Genomic DNA, 18,869 nt, shown 5'->3' with positions numbered 1-18,869 from the left:
TAATTCTAAGCAGTTTTAAATTATTATTCTAGGAACTCAGCACAAAACTTTTCCAAACTCAGCGTTAAATGGCCAAACACATTCCTCCAAATATTTTCAATCATGGGAAATAAGCAAGCTATCGATATTTTTAATTTCTAAAAGCCAAATTTAATAAGTTAATAAATGCATGCCAGATAAAAACACAAAATTACAACTAAAACCCAATAATAATTTAACAGAAAATGCTCTCCATTTTATTTATTTTTTTATTGGTATGGATCATTTACTAAAGTAACAAATCTGGAAACACATTTTGCTTTTTTGCTGGGAAGAAAGTACTATGTTAGAGAGGCACTAAGAGAAGCTGGAACTAAAGCATGTGAGAAAAGTAGGCGTATGTTATAGTCTATGGCAACGCAGCAGCCAGAGGTGCTGTTTCATCCACTGATGTGCATGGGTATACAAGCGTCAGAAGCCAATGGCACAGAACCCAAAAGCGAAGTCACGACAGATTCACTCTGCGAAACATGCTGAATTACAACCACAGGCTACCCAGGACGCAGAGCGGCGCAGGCTCGCTGCCTCCTTGGTACGGGTCCCCTTGCCAAATGGGGCTAATCATGCAATAGCCTGAGTTTCTCTTAACATGATAAACACCCAGGGTCACTAGAACTGGAAAGCGTGTGTTCACTGTTTTACGAGGACAGCTGAGCGGTGCTACGCAAGCAACAGAAAGTTCCTTCATTTTAAGCTGGTTATATGCCCGAACTTCTAACCAAGGAATAAGTCAGCTGTAGAGCCAATTAAATTACTATAAAACATTCCTTCATCTGTAAAACATTTTCCCCTCAAACTAAAACTTTAAAATAAAATGTCTTCATTTTTGATAAGCAGCTCTACCACCAGTCTCTGATATCGTATATCGTTCAAGGCAGCCATTGCGTCTAGTTCTGGAGACCTCATCAGCGTTGGGCCGAAAACAATTCCCAGGTTTTCTGCATTCATAAGATTCTCCTTCTCATGGAGGGTCACTCTGAAAAACACGAGTAAAGGAGTGTGAGTGTGTGTAAACCATGTGGTTCTTCACTGTGCTTTGGCACTAAAACAAAAGATTTGTGTGGATTCAGTTCTCTTTGTGGATTCTCTGGCCAGAGCCTAGAGCTGCAGGGGTGAGTCTGCAAACAGCAGAGAAGGAACTGGGTCATCTGGATCATTCCATCAGCCTGCCCTGCACTTCAGCTATCTTGTTTCCTGCAGATTATTTTTGCAAGTGTCTAGGGAGAGGGCGGTAGTGACATTAATGGGAAATGGCTCAGGGTAAGCAACCTTGTCAGAGAGTGTGAGTGTTTATATTCTTTGTACCGTTACAGCCAAGGCACAGAGACTATGATTTGAGAGTTATTTCTTTGTTATAGTGTGGAGAGCCCTTAATTGTCTCCAAATATGAAGCAAATTGAATTTACAGATGAAGTTGTAAGCAAATCAGACAAAAGATTTAACTCCTGGTGCTTTTCAAGAGAAGAAACATGTAAATGTTAAAAGCACCATGAATTAAATATTCATTTCTGGGTAACGCAGGCCTAAAAGCATACAACATAGATGTCAAGTTCTGCTATCTTTTTGTTCTGATTGGTCTTATATTTTGAAACCCTGAAACCATTAAAAGTTGGTCCTATAATTTTAAAAATGTTGCTTCAATGGTAGAGATTGAGGGTAACCAGGCAGGGAAATAAAACTAAATCACCATCAATCACTTTAAAACATTAAACCAGAGTAACAAAATATTCCATTTTCCATTCTTCCCTTTACCCTTTACTTTACTCCATCATTTTTTACAACCGTTTTCAGTGCTGACAACATTAACTCAATAATCTGCAATCCCATCACAAGTCTGAAGTGCCTACATGAGAGCAAGAAGAAAAATGAGCCTTCTTGCAAGTTGCTTTGCTCTTGCTTTATTATGCTAATGCTGGTGTGTCTTTGCAGCTGCAACCTTTCCCCTTCTCAAAAAAATTGATGTGTGCCCTTGGCAGAATATTAGTATTTCTAACATATTTGCCAACTCACACTGGAATTGCAAATACACTTACGTCAGAATCAAGTGTGCATTTGGTATTGCAGTGTGTAGTATTCTTCGCATTCCCTCTCTATCTGTGCAATTGCACACAAGACAACATAGCCATTCATTCATAAGATCATTTGTCCTCTCTGTTGCCTTTGGGTTCATTTTATGTTAAAACATGGATTGGTGCATGTTTGCTACAAGTAGAAGCTTCACAGACTGACTTGCCTCTTCAGATGCGCCATGAGGTACCGGAGGGTTTCGCAGTGAGCGGGCGGCAGCAGCTTCAGCGCTTCGTGAAGGGTTTCCAACTGCTCATCAGGATCCATGATTTCTAAAGTAGCAAGATGAATAAATACCAAGGAGAAAAACTTTTAACAGACAATAAGTACAGAGGGTTCATTTGATTCTATTCTTGTGGTAATCTTTTAAAACTGGTAAGAAATGCTTTGCCACAGATCCTTGATCACTGCCTTCAAAAGCTCCTTGTAAGCTTCAAACCTCAGATCCCCAAAGGCTTACTTTCCATGCGGCAACACCACTCACTTGAAGTCCTGGGGAAAGCACCCAGTTTTTTCACTTGAATGTCCTGGAGTCCGGTCACTGTGGAAACTGGCTATTAGATATGCAGTATGTAACCATAAAAAATTCAGACACAAATGTACTTAAAAAACCCTTATAAGGTCATCTTAGAACATAACATATTTAATGGATACTGCACTGTTCAAAATATTTTGAAAATCCCCTTTCAGCGATGGTGTAGAAGCTATGCCACCCCTTTGCCCCTAGCGACCACTTGCTGCAGTCTTATTATTTGATATCCATGCTTTTTTCTTTTTCAACTGAGAAATGTATCATCCTATATATATTTCCTCTATTATATTGCGTTTTAAATTACTCTGCGTTATATAAAATAGTAAAATCTACCCTCAGAGCACCAAGGCACTCTACTCCTTAGAACACTCAGAGGCTGCGGTGCAGACTTTGAAGGCAGTCCCAACCGGGTGACAGTGGGACCCCTGACACGGATGGGGCTCTTCCAAAGTGTCGACTTCGAAGGGGCCATCTTCACGTGGACATTTCAGTGCTGTTGTGTTGGCCAAAAAACCCAGCACATTCCTTTCAGGTCACAGATTACATTAAATCCATCAATTATTTCCATAATCAGGAACAAGAAACATCTTCGGAATTCTGTGCTCCTTCCTAGCACATGTCTGCTTCCCCCAAATGCCAGGAAGATGGGGTGCCTTTAACGGTTTGGTGTCAGGGCAACTGCAAAGGACCCCAACTGCTGACTCCTAATCAGGTAGCAGCTGTGAAATGTTAAAAGGCCACATCTGATCACAATGTGACATTCAAGACCCAAGACCAAGAATCCTAGCCTTTCGAATGTAATAAAATAAACCAACTCAGTGGCAACGTACTGGAGTCGGTAAAAACTGACAGGAGGGTGAAAAGTTCTTAGTGTTGGCAGAGGGATTTGCTAAATTTCAGCATGTGAACATTGACTGAAGTTTTTTAATTCAAGGAAACTTTGGCCATTGTACAATTTCTGCGCAAAGCTTCCCCAGAGTTCCTGGTTCATTTCTCAGTGATAAAGAATGTAGCATCTGACTTTCACCAGGATACGCAGTGCACAGTCTTTGAACCTTGAGGCCCTTAAAGAGTGCCATTTCACTACAGCAATGCCATCTTAGGGACTGACATTCAATCACTTAATTTGTAGAATTAAGAGAAAAAAATTCCACTTACCATAGAAAACTATATAGGACTTATTAATTGAAAACTACACTATTCTGGAAATTGAAAAAGGGGCAATTTAGTTTTCTTTAACTTCTACAACGAATCCAGGGAGAATCCTGAGATGGTGTGAGGTTAAGGACAGTGCTGGTGGGTGGAAACAAACAAAATTCTGTTCACAGAGAGCTCACTTTGTCTACCGGAGGCGGCTGAGATCAAACAAGGAACATGCATCTTTTAGTTTGTACTACGTTAGAGTGAGGCACGTGCTGTGGGAAGCAACTGGCCATGCTGGGGGGATGTAATTATAAAGGGGTGGTCAGGATGCACCGCAGTGAGAAGAAGGACTAGTACAGGCTCTGAGGCAGTGGGGGAACGAAGCACGTGGTGATCTGGGGAGGGTGGTGCCAGGCAGAGGAAGAACCGTGGGAAGATCTTGAGGGGAGAATATGCTGGGAATGTACGAGGAAAAGCCAGGAGCCAGATATGGTGGCTGTGGAGTGAGCAGAGAGAGCAGAAGGGGGTGAGATCAGAAAAGTAATGGCACTCTCGAGTCTGGCGCTGTAGGCTATTCTAAGGACTGGGCGTTCGCTGAGAGAAATGGGAAGGTCACAATCTGACAAACATTTTCTACAGGTCCCTCTTTTGGCTGCCGGGTGGGAAACACTATGGGAGGGGCAAGGGTAAAGGCAGGAGGACCATCCCAGTAAGTCCAGAAGTTTAGGTGAGGAGTGACGTGAGCTCAGACCAGGCGTTATCAGTGAAGGTGCTAAGAAGCTGTTGGATTCTAGGAATGTTTTAAAGGCTGTGTCCACAGGAGGTACTGATAAGGGAAGAGTGATAAAGGACGAGTGAGAGGGAGAAGCATCAACAGTTGGCCGAAGTGGGGAAGATCAGGACTTCTGTTCAAGGAGTCCTTCCGACACCCAAGGGAACATAAGGATTGTGGGTTAATCTGGTGTCCAGGTTGGAGCTACAAATTTGAGAATATGACAAAATGGACTTGAATATACTGATATCACATGGACAGAGGTTCTTCCCTGGAGTTCATTTCTCTTTTCCACTTAGAGAAGTATTACCCATGATCAAATTTTCAGAGAACACTATTCTTTAGCCCCAAGAAGACCACAGCATAATGTAAGAAGCAGACGGACAAAATGTAATGGGTTTAGAGATGAATGCCCACATTCATGTTCTGGATACATGAAAGGCTTACAGATGGAAGAGGGTGATACCAGGACCATTGCCGATGGGAGGGAGTTAAAAGCTGGCAGAGTTCTGTCGTCCATCAGGGGACTGGCGGCCTGGAGCGGTAGTGAACTTGTGGCTATTGGGTATTTAAAAAAGAAAGTCTAGTTATATAACTTCTTAGAATCTAAAAACTAAGATTCTATGGTTTTCAATGATAAAATTATGTTTACTCACTCAAAAAGTGAGTAGACATACTTTTTAAGTTTTTTTAAAAAGATTTTATTTATTTATTTTTAAAGAGGGAAAGGGAGGGAGAAAGAAGGATAAACATCAGTGTGTGAGAGAAACATTGATTGGTTGTCTCTCACATGTCCCCAACCAAGGACGCAGCCCACAACACAGGCATGTGCCCTGACTGGGAATCAAATTGGCGATCTTTCAGTTTGTGGGATGTTGCCTGACCTTCTGAGCCAGGCTGATCAGGGCTCATTCAACAAATACTCATCGAGCATCTATTATGTAAACAAGGAACTATAACAGGCGCTGTGGGAAAATGAGCATGAGCAAGAGGGCTCCTATTATACGGGATTACAGACCAGCAGGAAAGACAAAAACATAATGTCTGACATGAAGGAAAGGGGCTTTAAAAGATGTCCAGGCGAGCACAATGGGAACACAGGGGAGACTGAGGGCCTCTGGCTGAGAGAGACAGAGAAGAGGAAGAGATGGCACTGGGGGAAGGTCTGGAAGGATCTGGAAACGCAGACACTGTAGGGCCAGGAAATAAGCACTCTGAACCTACATCAAGATCTAGTCAAGAGCTCTTTTTAAATTTTAAATTCTTTATAGAGGAATTCAAGTACAAGAAGAATAAAACTTAGCCAAGCAAAAGGTATGAATCAGCGGCAGAGCTGAGGAGAAAACTCGGCAAATTTTAACTCCCAGGCTCCTCTTTGGGACGTCTGAGTGGTGTAGGAGTAAGAACCCTGGGTTTCATTTCTGAGTTTATCTGACTCACTCAAAGTTCCCGCTGAGTCATGCAGCTTCTCTAAGACCTGCTGGGAACAGAGCTCTTAGACCCCTTGGCCAGGGAAAGAGTTCGGTACTACCAGGAGCTCGGCGTTGGCAGCACCGGCTGCATAGTGGTCAGCAAGCACCCAGGAAAGGTGGGGTGCTGAGCGGGTCTGTGACAAGCCCCTCTCTTCCAGGCCTCAGTACTGTGCGGCAGAGATTCCTTAACTGGTGGGGAGAGGAAGGGAGGAGAGGGCTCGGGAGACCAAGACATCTAGCTGGTTCCCCAGGGAGTGTGCAGGAGTGAGGCAGGACTTCAGGCCTTCAGGCAGGAGGCCCTGGCCTCCCTCCCCCCATTTCCTACAGCCACTCCCCTCCAGCTTTGAACCTGCTCAGGAGGCCACAGCGGCAGCAGAGCTCAAACAGCTTTTGCAGGAGAAAGCTTTAATATGAACTGTGGTGTTTTCCTTGGCAAGGGATGCTAATAGATGCCATGGATACTTGAAACCTAAAAAATATGGCCTGAGTTTTTTTTCTCAGGGCTAGAGAGAAAAAATTTCACGAGCACACACATCAGCAAGGGTCAGCTAACTGTGCCCTTCATTTAGAAGGGGTTCCCATCTGTCTGTCTGCCTCCTCTGGGTGCCTCTTCTGTTCCCTGGACCACCTGGTGATCCAGGCAGACTGGAGGGAGCGAGGGCTCTGATGTCAGCCAGATGCAGGTTCGTTTGCCAGTGCTGCCTCCTCCACTGATTGGACCTCGGACAGATCACTTACATCCTGTGACATCCATCTCCTTCCTTCTAAAATAATATTACAGGTGTAAAATACCGAGCATGACTCCCAGCACCTAGTACTGCTCTACAAATCTTAGTTTTGCTCATCTTCCTTCTCTGCCTGTACAGATTCGAGAACGGTTGTATCCATGCATCTAAAGAATGACACTCTGCTAGAAAAGACAGGTACAGGGACACAGTGTTCTACAAACAGTTACATCAATTTCAGACATGCACAATACACGTTTATGGAAATCACACAAATGCTAAAATTTTAAGGGGTTTCTATATGGTTCTGGCAAGTTTCTTCCTTATGCTGTGCTTTCAGGAGCTCTCAGAGGGGTGAGAGGAGGGCCTTGCTGCTGTTTCAGACGCAGTCTCAGAACGAGGACAAATGGTTTGGAACAATAAAGAGGGGAGGTTTCCCTCAGCCACTAGGGCGGGTGTGGGGAAAGAAGGTGAGGTGATTACAGACCAGGGGGCAAAGGCCTTGAAATCAGCAAGCGAGGCTTGGATTTTTCTTCCAAGTAGGTAAGGCAGTGCGTGGCTATCAAAACCTGGGTTTGAGTCACCGCTTTGTTCTCTGCTAACTGGATGCCCTTGGGGTTAGGCTTGGAAGCCAAGTTCCAGTTTTACCCCAGGTAACAGGGTGACAGGAGCACTGCGGTCGAGCCCGGGTGCTGTCCTAGGAATCAGAGCAGCCCCTTATCTGAGGGCCGGTGCTCTCCACTAGTGCCGCAGGCCTCCCTCTCTGGGAGGAAACGTCTGCCCCACGGCACAAGAACCTCAGCGACAAATGCATCCCCAAGTGAGAGGAGTCACATCCCTGTGGAAGATCCAGGCTCACGACACGGACATTTGTAAAATCACGCAATTCCCATGGCTTTCCTCTACATGAGAGCCGAGCTGACCCACGAGAAATCTCTGCTCTGTGGAGCTAACCACAAACATCCTCAGCAAAAGCTCTGTGGGGGAAACTACAAATTAAGACAAGGAAGGAAAGACAAGGAAAGTGAGAGCGTCATGAAATTTTAAAGTCAAAAAGCAAACCAGTGTTCCCAGGGAAGTAATTATTTAAAGATCAAGACAACATGTGGTTTTGAGAGAGAGAAGCACATGACAGAAATAGCCTATCTTTTCTAAGATATGGTAATGCCAACAGTTAAAATCTGTTAAGAATCTCCTTTAAGAAAATGAAGCATGAATTACAGGTATGATTTTTTCCTGCAGTATAAATAAAACTTGGCAAATGAGCCCTTGCTTCTTCTGCATTTTGATCTTAGCTACAAGAGAACTTAGAAAATGACTTCTCGATATAAAACAGTGCTCCTGCAAGGCCTGCACGCCGGCGCCAGTTTACAGACTGACGGTCTGCCACAGGGTCAGCGCGGGAACCGAAAGGAAGGATTCAGAAACTGTTCCTGAAATCTGACAGCTATCTTCATGTGCAAACATACTAACAAAGTAGTTGATCTTGTTTTTTTTTTAAATTTCACTTTCCAGTGTTTTTATCTTATTTTACAAAGTATTTGTCCGTATCTAGGGAGCACTGGTATAAGCCCCCCTTTGGAAAATGAATGCTAGCATATTACAAAGAAGCTTCTGCTAGCAGAAGTCATAAACAACCTATATTTGAGAATAGTTCAAAATTCTTCTGAGTATATTAACCATGCTGAGAGGGGCAAGGAGGAAATGGCCCATGAAATGCATCCAAGATACTCAGCAGAAAGAGAAGAACAAGAGAGGTTCCCCAGAGGGGGCAGTGTGCAGGCTGTCTGGACGCGTGGCCGTACTCACTGGCAGACTCGATGAACTTAGGGTAGGCATCGTACGTGATGAGTGGAATCGGTAAGTCCCTGAAGTAGAGTTTCAGTGCACCAGTGATGATGTTGATGTCTTCATACATGTTCACAGAGATGTCTGCTTTCTCACCATCTTTGAAGAACAGCAAAAGAAAGAAAAGTAAATATTTGGATCCACAGCACTGTTTTCATAAATGACATATTTCTGTATATGGTTTTTAAAAATTAGCAATGCTTCAGTTCTTAGCATCAAATTCAGTATGCTAAGTGGTATAAATGATTGCTTTTCTGTGAAACACAAAATCTACTGTTTTGAATTTTCTATTCTGAAGTTATTTTTCCATGTTAATAATGGAGGGAAAATCAGGAGAGGACTGCGGTCAACAGAAATATTTTTAAACCTCAAGCTTCTGGAGAATTCCTAAGGGAATGAAGTGGCATTGCTTTTTCTCTTTTTAAAATAAGCTCGGAGAACGTGACGAACAACAACAGAGTCCCTCTTGACTCACAGAAGACCCCCAGCACCGGAGCTCTCCGTGCTGTTTTCTTGCCCCAGGCTCCCACATGGAACGCCTGGGCCTGAGTCTCGGAGTAGAGGAGGTGGTGAGCAACAAAAGAGAAAAGAGAAAAAGCAAAGCAAAGCAGAACAAAACAAAAATCCTTTGAGTGTTAAAAAAAAAAAAACAAGAAGAGAAGGGATTGCAAAACGGAGGAACACGGCAGAGGTGCTGGGCCCTGAGACTCCCAAGCAAAGCCAACCTTCCCGCAGCGCGGCCTCATCCCCATCCCCTACGCAGTTAGTGCTTCCCTGGGTTAAAACACCTGAACTTCCATCTACTGAAGATTTAATGAGTATCTACTCTAAGCTGGATCTTATGCTGTATTTCTTTTGTTCCATTTGGTTTATGAAAGGCTTCTGTGGATTAGACATCAGCCTCTTCACCACCACACACCTATGAGAATGGCTAAAATCCAGAACACTGATAACGCCAAAGGCTGAGAAGGACGTGGAGTAACAGGAACGCTCATTCACCGCTGGCGAGGGTGCCAAATGGCACGGCCACTTTGGGAGACAGGCGGCGTCTCACTAAACTGAACGTACTCTTGCCCAAAAACCCAGCGTGGTGCGCCCAGCTGCTCACTGCAGGAGCGGAAATTTATATCCACTCAAAAACCTGACATAAGGCTTATAGCAGCTTTATTAATAATTGTCAAAAAACTGGAAGCCACCAAGATGTCTTTCAATAGGTGAATAAACTGAGGTACACTCAGACAATGGAATTTATTCAGCTATAAAATGAAATGAGCTATCAAGCCAAAAAAGACACAGAAGAATTTAAATATAGTAAAGAAGTAAGAAGGGAATCTGAAAAGGCTCTGCGATCCCAACCCCGTGGCATGCTGGGAAAGGTAGGTGTAGTCAGTGAGCAGGTCGCTGGCTGCAGGGGCAGAGCAGGGGCCCACGGTCGGGAAAGCTCTGCATGACACTGTAACTGCAGATGCATGACTGCACACCTCTGCCCAAATCCACAGGACTGCACGACTGAAAAAGAGAACCCTAATGTGAACTACTGACTCCAGTTAACAATAGTGCATCAATCCTGGTTCATAAACTACAAGTGTATTATAGTGATGTAAGACAGCAAAAGGGGAAGCTGTGTGGGCCCAAGTGTGAGGGGAAGGGAAATATCAGCACTTTCTGCTCAATTTTTTGGGTGAATCCTGAAACAACTCTAGAGGCTTTTTTTCCTCTTTTTTTTTTTTAGAGCAGCCTTTTCTAAAATGCAAACACCTTGGCCTATCAGACACTCATGATCGAGCGTGAACCAGATCATCATACTTGCCCATCTTTCATACCCTGCGACAGTACAGATTGGGAGAGAGTGCTTTCTAGAAGGAACTGGCAAAGCAGATGGCTTCCCTGAGGACCCTGGGGAGCAGGGGGTGCTGGGGGCCTAAGGAACTGCAGAGGGGATGCAAGGGCAGAAGGAAGAAAAATGACACAGGCAAACATCAGCTCTGTCAAAATTTTTACTCAGAAAAAATTTTCTTCTGTGTTTTTCTGAGAATCCAGACTTCAAATATCCTCTCTCATTATTGGCTAAGTATAATTTTTTGTTTGGAAAGTAAAGTCATAATTCTTAGAGTTTAGCTACATGAGAGTGTTAAACAAAATTTGGAGGCTGGTCTGGGAATCTTATACCAGTCAGACAATTCCTTCTGTGGCAAAATACTGTGCTCACCGCCCCTCAGTCCCTTACTGTGTATATTATTTTTAAACGGGTTCCTTCAAAACCTGCTTTTTGAAAAGAATCTGTATCTTCTCTTACACTTCCTGTAAAGTAAAATAAAGGCCTTCTGTACCCTGGTTTCTAGAGACCACATTCCAGGTCGGGCTCCAAAGCAGCAGCACAGACTGCAATGTCCTCTGTCCCCGATCGCTTTTCACCTGCAGCCTTTGGCTTCATTCGGTCCGGGGGTCTCCTGGGAAGGCTCAGGGTTTGTACTCGCTCTGCCCTTCCCACCGACCTCTCACTGTGCTGGCCACATAAACATGTGCTGTTCCACCCGAAGACAAAACGTGACAGGCCCGCAATGGCATGTGCTGACCTAGGAGCTGGTGCTCCACTCGGCGAGGGGAGACTTTCCAAATTCTGCCCCTTTACTTTGATGCTAGAATTGAATGAGTTCCTTCTAGCATTCTATGGAGCCTGCCTTTTTTCCCCAGTGGATCTCATTATTTCAGGGTTATTAAGCCTCCTGGAAGCGAGCACCTGGCCCCGAGGGTGTGGCTGTGAGGCTCCCAGGTGAGCTCTTGGAGATTTTTCAAATCCGTTATCAATGCTTTCAGGGCAGAAAGGGTTTGTCTTGTATTTTTAACCAGAGGAAACTGCCACTTATTTTCTTTCTGGGCCCATGGAAACATTCGGTTTCTTTGCCAGTGTGAGTTATTTTTGAGAATCCTTGCCAGTGGCTGGGAATGGACATGCTCAGTTGCTACCACTAGAGAAAAAAAAAGGCTCTTTGATCTTCAATTTAAGCATTGATTTAGAGCTATTTAATAAACTTTTAATTTAAAGTCCTCACCCGAGGACATGTTTTTATTGCTTTTTTTAGAGAGAGAGGAAAGGAGAGAGAAAACCACCGATGCAAGAGAGAAGCACTGACCAGTTGCCTCCCGCACATGCTTGGATCTGGGATCAAACCCACGGCCCAGGCATGTGCCCTGACCTGGAATCAAACCTGCAATCTTTGGTTATGGGATGACACGCCAACCAGCCGGGGGCTGATTTGCGGTTATTCTTGATGCTTATTTGGATTTAACATACCGTTACTTCCCTTCATTTTCCTTGATTTTATTAAGTACTTGGGTTGGCCTAGATTTCCTCATAGTAGGTTGGTAATAACACTTATTTCTGTCTTCTGCCTCTGCTGGCTGTAAGAGCTTTGCAGTAGGAGAGGAATATATACTTGCAAAGGTAAGAGGCTCTTTAAAATGCCACCAGTCTCAGTCTGTTCCACTCCCTGTACTCAAGGTGACAGGTCTTCTTTGGTACCACTTCATTCTAGTACTTAAGGACAAACTGCAGAACCATGGGAACAAAGCTAAATTTAAATGTTAGAGACAATAAGCCCACTGAGTTCTCCTTTGGCCAGCCCCTCTTCCCACAGTGGGACGGGTCCTCTGCCAGAAGGTCCTCGGCTCCTCGCAGCTTCTTGTCCCGTCACAAGAGCCAGGACTTGGGCCTCCACTGAGTCGAAGGTGACGAGGAAGCGTGGAACACAGGCAGAGTTAGAGACGGGCCTCCAGGCCTGGGAAGTCGGAAATCTGCAATGGCTTAGGCCCCAACCTCCCCATTTCTCCCTGCTTTTTGTGGTGAATTTAATTGCTTTGCAAATATTTTGATGAACACAGACTGCCTTGGATATTCAAATATTGGTGATATAGTGAAATTATATGCTTCTTTTTCACCTTGAAACTTAACTGTTTAATACTTATACTCACTAAAAAGAATTTTTAAAAATCATAAACTAAGTCTTTTTATTTGGGATAACAAGCATTAATGATTTAGAAAAATAATGCATGAAATAACATAAGATATTGTGCCTTTTTGGCAAAGAGTATCATTGACCTAAGGTAGCAAACATGCAGAAGAACATACCTCTGTCAAAAGCCATCTTGACATCTTCAATTAGGTCACTAAATCCTGAGACTCGGTACAGGCCTTCAGAATTAAGACCTGAAAAAATAAAGTGAGGGTGCTAATTAGTCTTTTTGGAATCATGCCTTTTCTTTAAATTTTAACTTCTTGCCATGCTTTAAGCTAGGGAAGTAATGTATCAGAAAGAATGATAAAATATACATGTTTAGAAGTCTCTTCACACTTTTCTCCTAAAATAAACCCATTTCACTCACGGCTTTCTGACTCTGACCTACTGTCACCTGGGTATTTGTGAGCTGGCTCATCACTTTGTCTAATTAGATCAAATATGTTAAGTCTTAAGGGAAATAATTCATCACCTCAATTACACTGTAAGTTCTTTTACATAACAGAAGAGTCAGATAAACTATATTAATAGGCCTGTAGCAGTTTTTCCCAAGTGAGGATGAATAATTAGGGTGCAGCTCTGGTTTCTGGCCTAGGACAGTTTTAATATAGCATTACACCTTTGCATCTCGGACCCAAGAAAAATATATAAAAAGCTGAAAAATGAATGGTATCTACATGTCAACTTTTATAAACTTGACACATCATCCATAAATATCCTTTTAGGCATATTTCCTATAACTGGTTAAATGTACCTAAATGTACCTTGAACTCAAGCTGTTTAACTTCTTGTTAAGTTAACTCATTTCAGACCATCTGCCACCTGAAGTCATGCCCCCATGACTGTCGGAAGACAACCGGTTTGTGCAGTGAGGCACCCAGAACAGCAGCGCAGGGACCGGCCCGAGTCAGCCCGGAAGAGCCTCACCTCTAGACTCGATTTCCCTGATGCACATATCCACCACCATCGGCCGCTTAGTGATGCGGGCTTTCACGAGGGTTGTAAGGTCACAGCTATACACCTTCTTGACGTGTTTCAAGTCTGGCTTGCAGTCATTTGGGACCATCTTGGAACACTGCTTATGGACATTCAAACCACAATCTGCAAAATGAATGGAGACAGAAAAAGTTCATTATTGTTTTAGAGTATTGAGCATCCCAGACTGTTTATTTTAGCAAAAGATACTCCAGCTTGCATTAGGTTTAAAACAAGACTAGCTTCCAGCAGCTCTTATTCTTCCCATCTCTTCTCTCGCAAGATCTTTTGGATTTTAAGTCAGAAGACCAAACTTCTAACTTGGGTTTCACCATTTACTTGTTGTATGACCTCCGGAAAATTCCAGCCAAACCAAAATGAACCAAATTCATAAGTATTTAATTAAATGTCCATGAAATGTAATATTATGCCAATTAGTCCACTAAATTTTTTAAAGGATTTTATTTATTTTAGAGAGATGGGGAAGGGAGGGAAAAAGAGAGGGAGTGAAACATCAATGTATGGTTGCCTCTAGCACACCCCATACTGGGGACCTGGCCTACAACCCAGGCACGTGCCCTGACTGGGAATCAAACCGGCGATGCTTTGGTTCACAGGCCTGAGCTCAGTCCACTGAGTTACACCAGTCAGAGCCAGCCCACTAAAATTTTATCCATTTAAGATTACATAAAAATATACTCAATGTGGGGTATAACTGCATTTTAATACGTTTGTATGAGGAGGAATCAGACCTCCAGAGAGTAACCTGGGGCCCTCTTAAAATGGTGCTGCTCGTATTTATATTTATTCATAATCCTTTATATATATAACATACAATTGATCTAGTAGATAAAAACAGCTACAGCTATCTGTTACTACTATTATCACCAGCTTACTAATGCCAAACACAATTCTAAGTGCTTTACAATTATTATTTCATTTAAACCCACAAAACTCTATGAAATGGGTACTATTACTCTTCTCATTTTATAAACCTTATAAAACCAAGCACAGAGTTGTTAAGAAATTTACCCAACATCGTGTGTTCAGTCCGTGGGGAGCTGAGGTTCAAGCCCACGGATGGTTGCAGAGCCCGTGGTTATAACACCTAGTGCCTCTACTGAAACTATTCCTTTGCTTTGTAATTTCACTGGGTTATAACCTCTGAGATGCTAGAACCTAAACATTTCTGGTTAGTATTTGTTTTCAACAAGAGTAAGGAATACAAAGGAACAGACATATTTTCTTAAGTTGGACTGAAGAGTGATAGACCACTGCTGAATGATTTAACTAAAACAAATGCCATCTCTATGTTTTTAAAAGCATGACATGTTTGTTTTCAAGTTCATGAAAACCGGATGCTGACCTCTCATAGATCTGGTCCAGGTGGGGCACATACAGTTCACGACCAGGCCTCGGTAACACCGCTGGTCATCACGTGCAATCCCACAACAACTAACTGTCTGCGTCCTTGGACGGCTGCGGTTGTGTGTGCTGTTTCCGCAGCAAGGGGAGCACAACCCTGACCTCTCAGAAGTGTTATGAGAATTAATGAACCAGTGCGTTCGAGGTGCTCTGCACATTATAAAATGTTAGAAACGCTGGTGGTCATCTTTGTTATCATGACTTTCAGTAATGCCGCAATCCAGTTACACATGGCAGTACAGTGCTTACGTGTAAGTAAATTGTAACTGTTCCCCATGACGTTGTTGTATTTCGGAAACATATGACATTGGAAGCCTTTCCCATGAAGGCCCCAGGGCTGCAACACGGCACCGCCACAGTCGGCTGTGGTCAGAAGCTAAGCCGAACTCCAGGCCGGCCCTGTCTGTCAGACCCGACTGCCTGTAGGTCCTGCAGCACTTGGATGCCAGGGGTTATAGACGCTTCCTCACCTCCAATGCTCTTGACATGCTTCATTTACATACAGGTGTCTCCAAATACACACATCATTTTTCTCTGGCTGCTCTTACCGTATTTGGGGATTTTTCAGCCACTAGTTTTCAAGTATTTTTTCTGTCCCTCTTCATCCTCTTCTGGGACTCCGACAACACAAAAGTTAAATCTCCTGTTATTGTCCCACAGGCCTCAGTTCACTTTTACAAATCTACTCTCTCTCTCTTGTTTGATTAGATAATTGCCATTTACCTAAAGTTCATTGATTTCTTCCTGTCATCTATATTCGGCCACTGAGCACATCCAGTGAGTGAGTACATTTTCAGTTCTAAAATTTCCATTTAGTTCTTTTTTACATTTTTATTTCTTCTCTGATACATCCTATTTTTATTTAAGAATGTTCATAATTGCCCGTTGGGGCATTTTTGTGGTAGCTGCTTCTCTTGTCTAATAATTCCAGCATCTGTGCCATCTCAAAATTAGTGTTGGTTGGTTGCTTTTTTCCCCTGAGTTGAGATTTTCCTGGTATGAAGTGTGATTCTGAACTGTATTGTGGTATTTTGAGTGTTACAGACTCTGGTTCCTATTGAAATTTTCCACGTTAGCAGGTAAGTAAACTTTAGATTTAGGGTACATATTCCGGCCTCCATCCTGGCTCTCTTTTGCAGGCCATGGTTCAAATGTCAACATCTAGTTACAGAGCCCTTGTAACATTTATGTGCTGTTGTTTTGCCTGCTCCACTTGTAGGTCACCCAAATGGCAGGACTCTCCCCCACATGCTGGGGAGGACAGGGCCACCACCTCCCAGTTACTGCAGGGTGGGGATGGAAGTCGGGTTTGCCCTCCAACCCAGCTGAGGATGAGTGGGCACAGAAGACAGTTCTGTTTACAGTCCTGGCTGTCTCATTAACGCAGGTGAGGGGTGAAGGCAGGGCCCTGCCCACAGACTTGGGCTGAGAGGGTCCTGCTGCTACTACAGAAGTGGGTGGGGATGAGAGTCAGGATCCCCCCCACGGGGGTACAAGTTTCCTCCACAATATGGTGATGGAAAACAGAGCTCCACTCAGACACACAGGAGAAATGCAGCCTTGTTATTACCGCGGGGGGTGGTGCGGTGGGAAACGGCCCTACCCACAGACGGCTGCTTCATATTCACGGGGGAGGCGTGGCTAAGAGATTTCCGTCCCACTGAACTATGCTCTTCCCAGGGTTTCCGTCAGGGAGAGCAGGCTTTCCTTGGGATTCTCTTTGGTCTGTGCCTGTTGGCATTTAAGGGCTGTGAGTTTTTTCTAATGCCTGGGCTGGAAAACACAGGAGGTTAAAAAATAAAAACAAAACCAAAATCCAAAACACCATGATGCAATTTGCTGCTGGGTTCCTTCAGTCCTAAGGTCCCTAATCGGCCTTCCTTCCTTTCTGTGGCTTTCAGAGTCTTCTGATAGTGGAGGCACGTTTTTTGTCCAGGGAATTTTGTTGTTATTGTGAGGGGAAAAAATGAAACCTATTTATTCATCTCATCCAGAAAAGGAAAAACTCTTACATAGTATTTCCCAAGTATAAAAGTCAGCAAAGCTTCCTAATCTAATAATAATGTTGATGGGCCTCCTACTTTTTAAGTGGGTGCATGGAAGTCACAGATCCAGCTGGAATGGGCTGTTGGCAATCACCTGTCCCAGGGCCACTTCCCAATGACAGTAAAACAAAGTCACTCAGCCAGAAAGCTGAGATTTAAACCTTGGATTCCTGGTTCCCCGCCTGGGCTCTTCCCACTGAGGGATATGCACCATGGACTCTGAGTTAGTTTTTAGGGTTGGAGGTGAACTTGCTATTCTCAACCTCTTATTCAGTAATTTGTATTGTACCCATTACTTGTTGCATATACTTCAATTTAAAAGATACTGCCATATTTTACTGTTTTATATATATGTATATATACACACACATATAAATGAATGAGTTGGCCAAAACTTTTGAAAATCAAGGATAAAACCTACCCATTATATTCTTGTTTTGTCGTATTCTTTCCCTTTGTATAAACTCTAAATGGAAGTCCAGTAGAAAGCAAGATAGTAAAATTTTGATGTATCCACATAATATCAGAACATCTGAGGAACACCAATGGGCTGATGTTAATACTGATGTTTTCCCTTTGAATATTGGAAGTTATCTCCCATTTTAAACATCTTCAGGGTCCTACGATTTCTGTCCAGATGGGCTGCCTTTTCCCAGGGCTTTGGATAGGAAGCGCAAGCTTTCCTTGGGATTATTTTCGGTCAGTGCTGTTGGCATTGATGGATCGTGGGCTTTTCTGGTGCCCACATAATTCTTATCTAATGCCCTGATCATTTGTGACCCAGTGAAAACTGGATAGAGTGACGATAAAGCTTAGATTTAGATAATTAAGGGAGAGGAAAATACTTTGTGAACTAATATTCTTTCTTCCATTTGAAAAAAATTAACCTATGGGACAATATGCTGTGCCCAATATTATAATTGTCAAAGGTCAAATTTTTTGGCAGGACTGGACAAGAAGTTCTTCCAAAGACCAAAGGATAGGACAAAGTCATTAAAATAAAGCATCTTTATACCCTTAAGTTCACAGTGCAACATACCAGCTCTGAGCTCGCTCTGGAAATAGCTGCTTCAAGGACTAGCAGTATATCAATATTGTAGTTTGCCATTAAGAGTTTATTTGGTTTTCATACTTATTTATTAAAGTCATATAACTCCTATACAGTTCCATTTCTCCCAGGGAAGATCTATACTGTAAATGAAAAAAGGCCATAAAAAGTCCTTTCATTTGTTGCATCTCTTGGTTTGGTGGGTTATTTTTATGTTACAATTACACTACATTTCCCTCTCCCAATTATTTACTTAATAAGCACAGAATAAACATATAAAAGGAAGAATAAAAATTTCAAATAATGCTTTAGTCTGTCCTTTATTAATGAACTACCGGTATTATATAGACTGCTATCTTTAGGCTACTCAAATTTTCTTTAAAAAACATAATGTATGCTTCATATTTAGGAAGCACAGAAATCTACTTTTTGAAATAAATAGCTTATGTTATGTACATTCTATTGATAAGATTAATGGGCAATGCTAATGTGTTTTGAAAGTAAATGGTTCATCCTTTTTTATAAGTGTTCATATTTTAAATAATTGCAAACAAAAATCCTATTTTTAAACATATTTCTTAGTTGCCCACCCCCTCCATCCAGAAAAAGTGGAAATACCTATTTCTAATATACATCAGAAGTCACATAAGCAAAATTAGACAAACACCTTGTTCTTTGGGATATTTATGAAAATACTATTTTCAATTAAAAGGGGGCTACATAGAAGTTTTAGGCAAGTCTTACCAATTTCTTCCTGGCTTA

General features: G+C 42.8%; 1 protein-coding gene across 3 annotated transcripts in view; it reads right to left on the bottom strand.

Moving 5' to 3' along the window:
- Positions 1 to 208: 208 nt before the first annotated feature.
- CHN1 (chimerin 1) overlaps positions 209 to 18,869 on the bottom strand; it is a 158,915-nt gene continuing 140,254 nt past the window's right edge. For all 3 annotated transcript variants that reach the window (XM_037044415.1, XM_037044416.1, XM_037044417.1), the window contains 5 exons: positions 13,542 to 13,715; positions 12,728 to 12,805; positions 8,560 to 8,697; positions 2,273 to 2,378; positions 209 to 1,015 (listed from right to left, as the gene is read on the bottom strand). In XM_037044415.1, the coding sequence (XP_036900310.1) occupies positions 844 to 1,015; positions 2,273 to 2,378; positions 8,560 to 8,697; positions 12,728 to 12,805; positions 13,542 to 13,715 (668 nt within the window). In that variant the 3' untranslated portion in view covers positions 209 to 843. The remainder of the gene's footprint in view (positions 1,016 to 2,272; positions 2,379 to 8,559; positions 8,698 to 12,727; positions 12,806 to 13,541; positions 13,716 to 18,869) is intronic.

Source organism: Sturnira hondurensis, unplaced genomic scaffold (assembly GCF_014824575.4).
Source record: "Sturnira hondurensis isolate 20B ecotype Veracruz unplaced genomic scaffold, ASM1482457v3 Scaffold0004136, whole genome shotgun sequence".
NCBI lineage: Eukaryota > Metazoa > Chordata > Mammalia > Chiroptera > Phyllostomidae > Sturnira > Sturnira hondurensis.
Note: the sequence above shows the minus strand (reverse complement) of the source record. Positions and strands in the feature narration are given on the sequence as shown.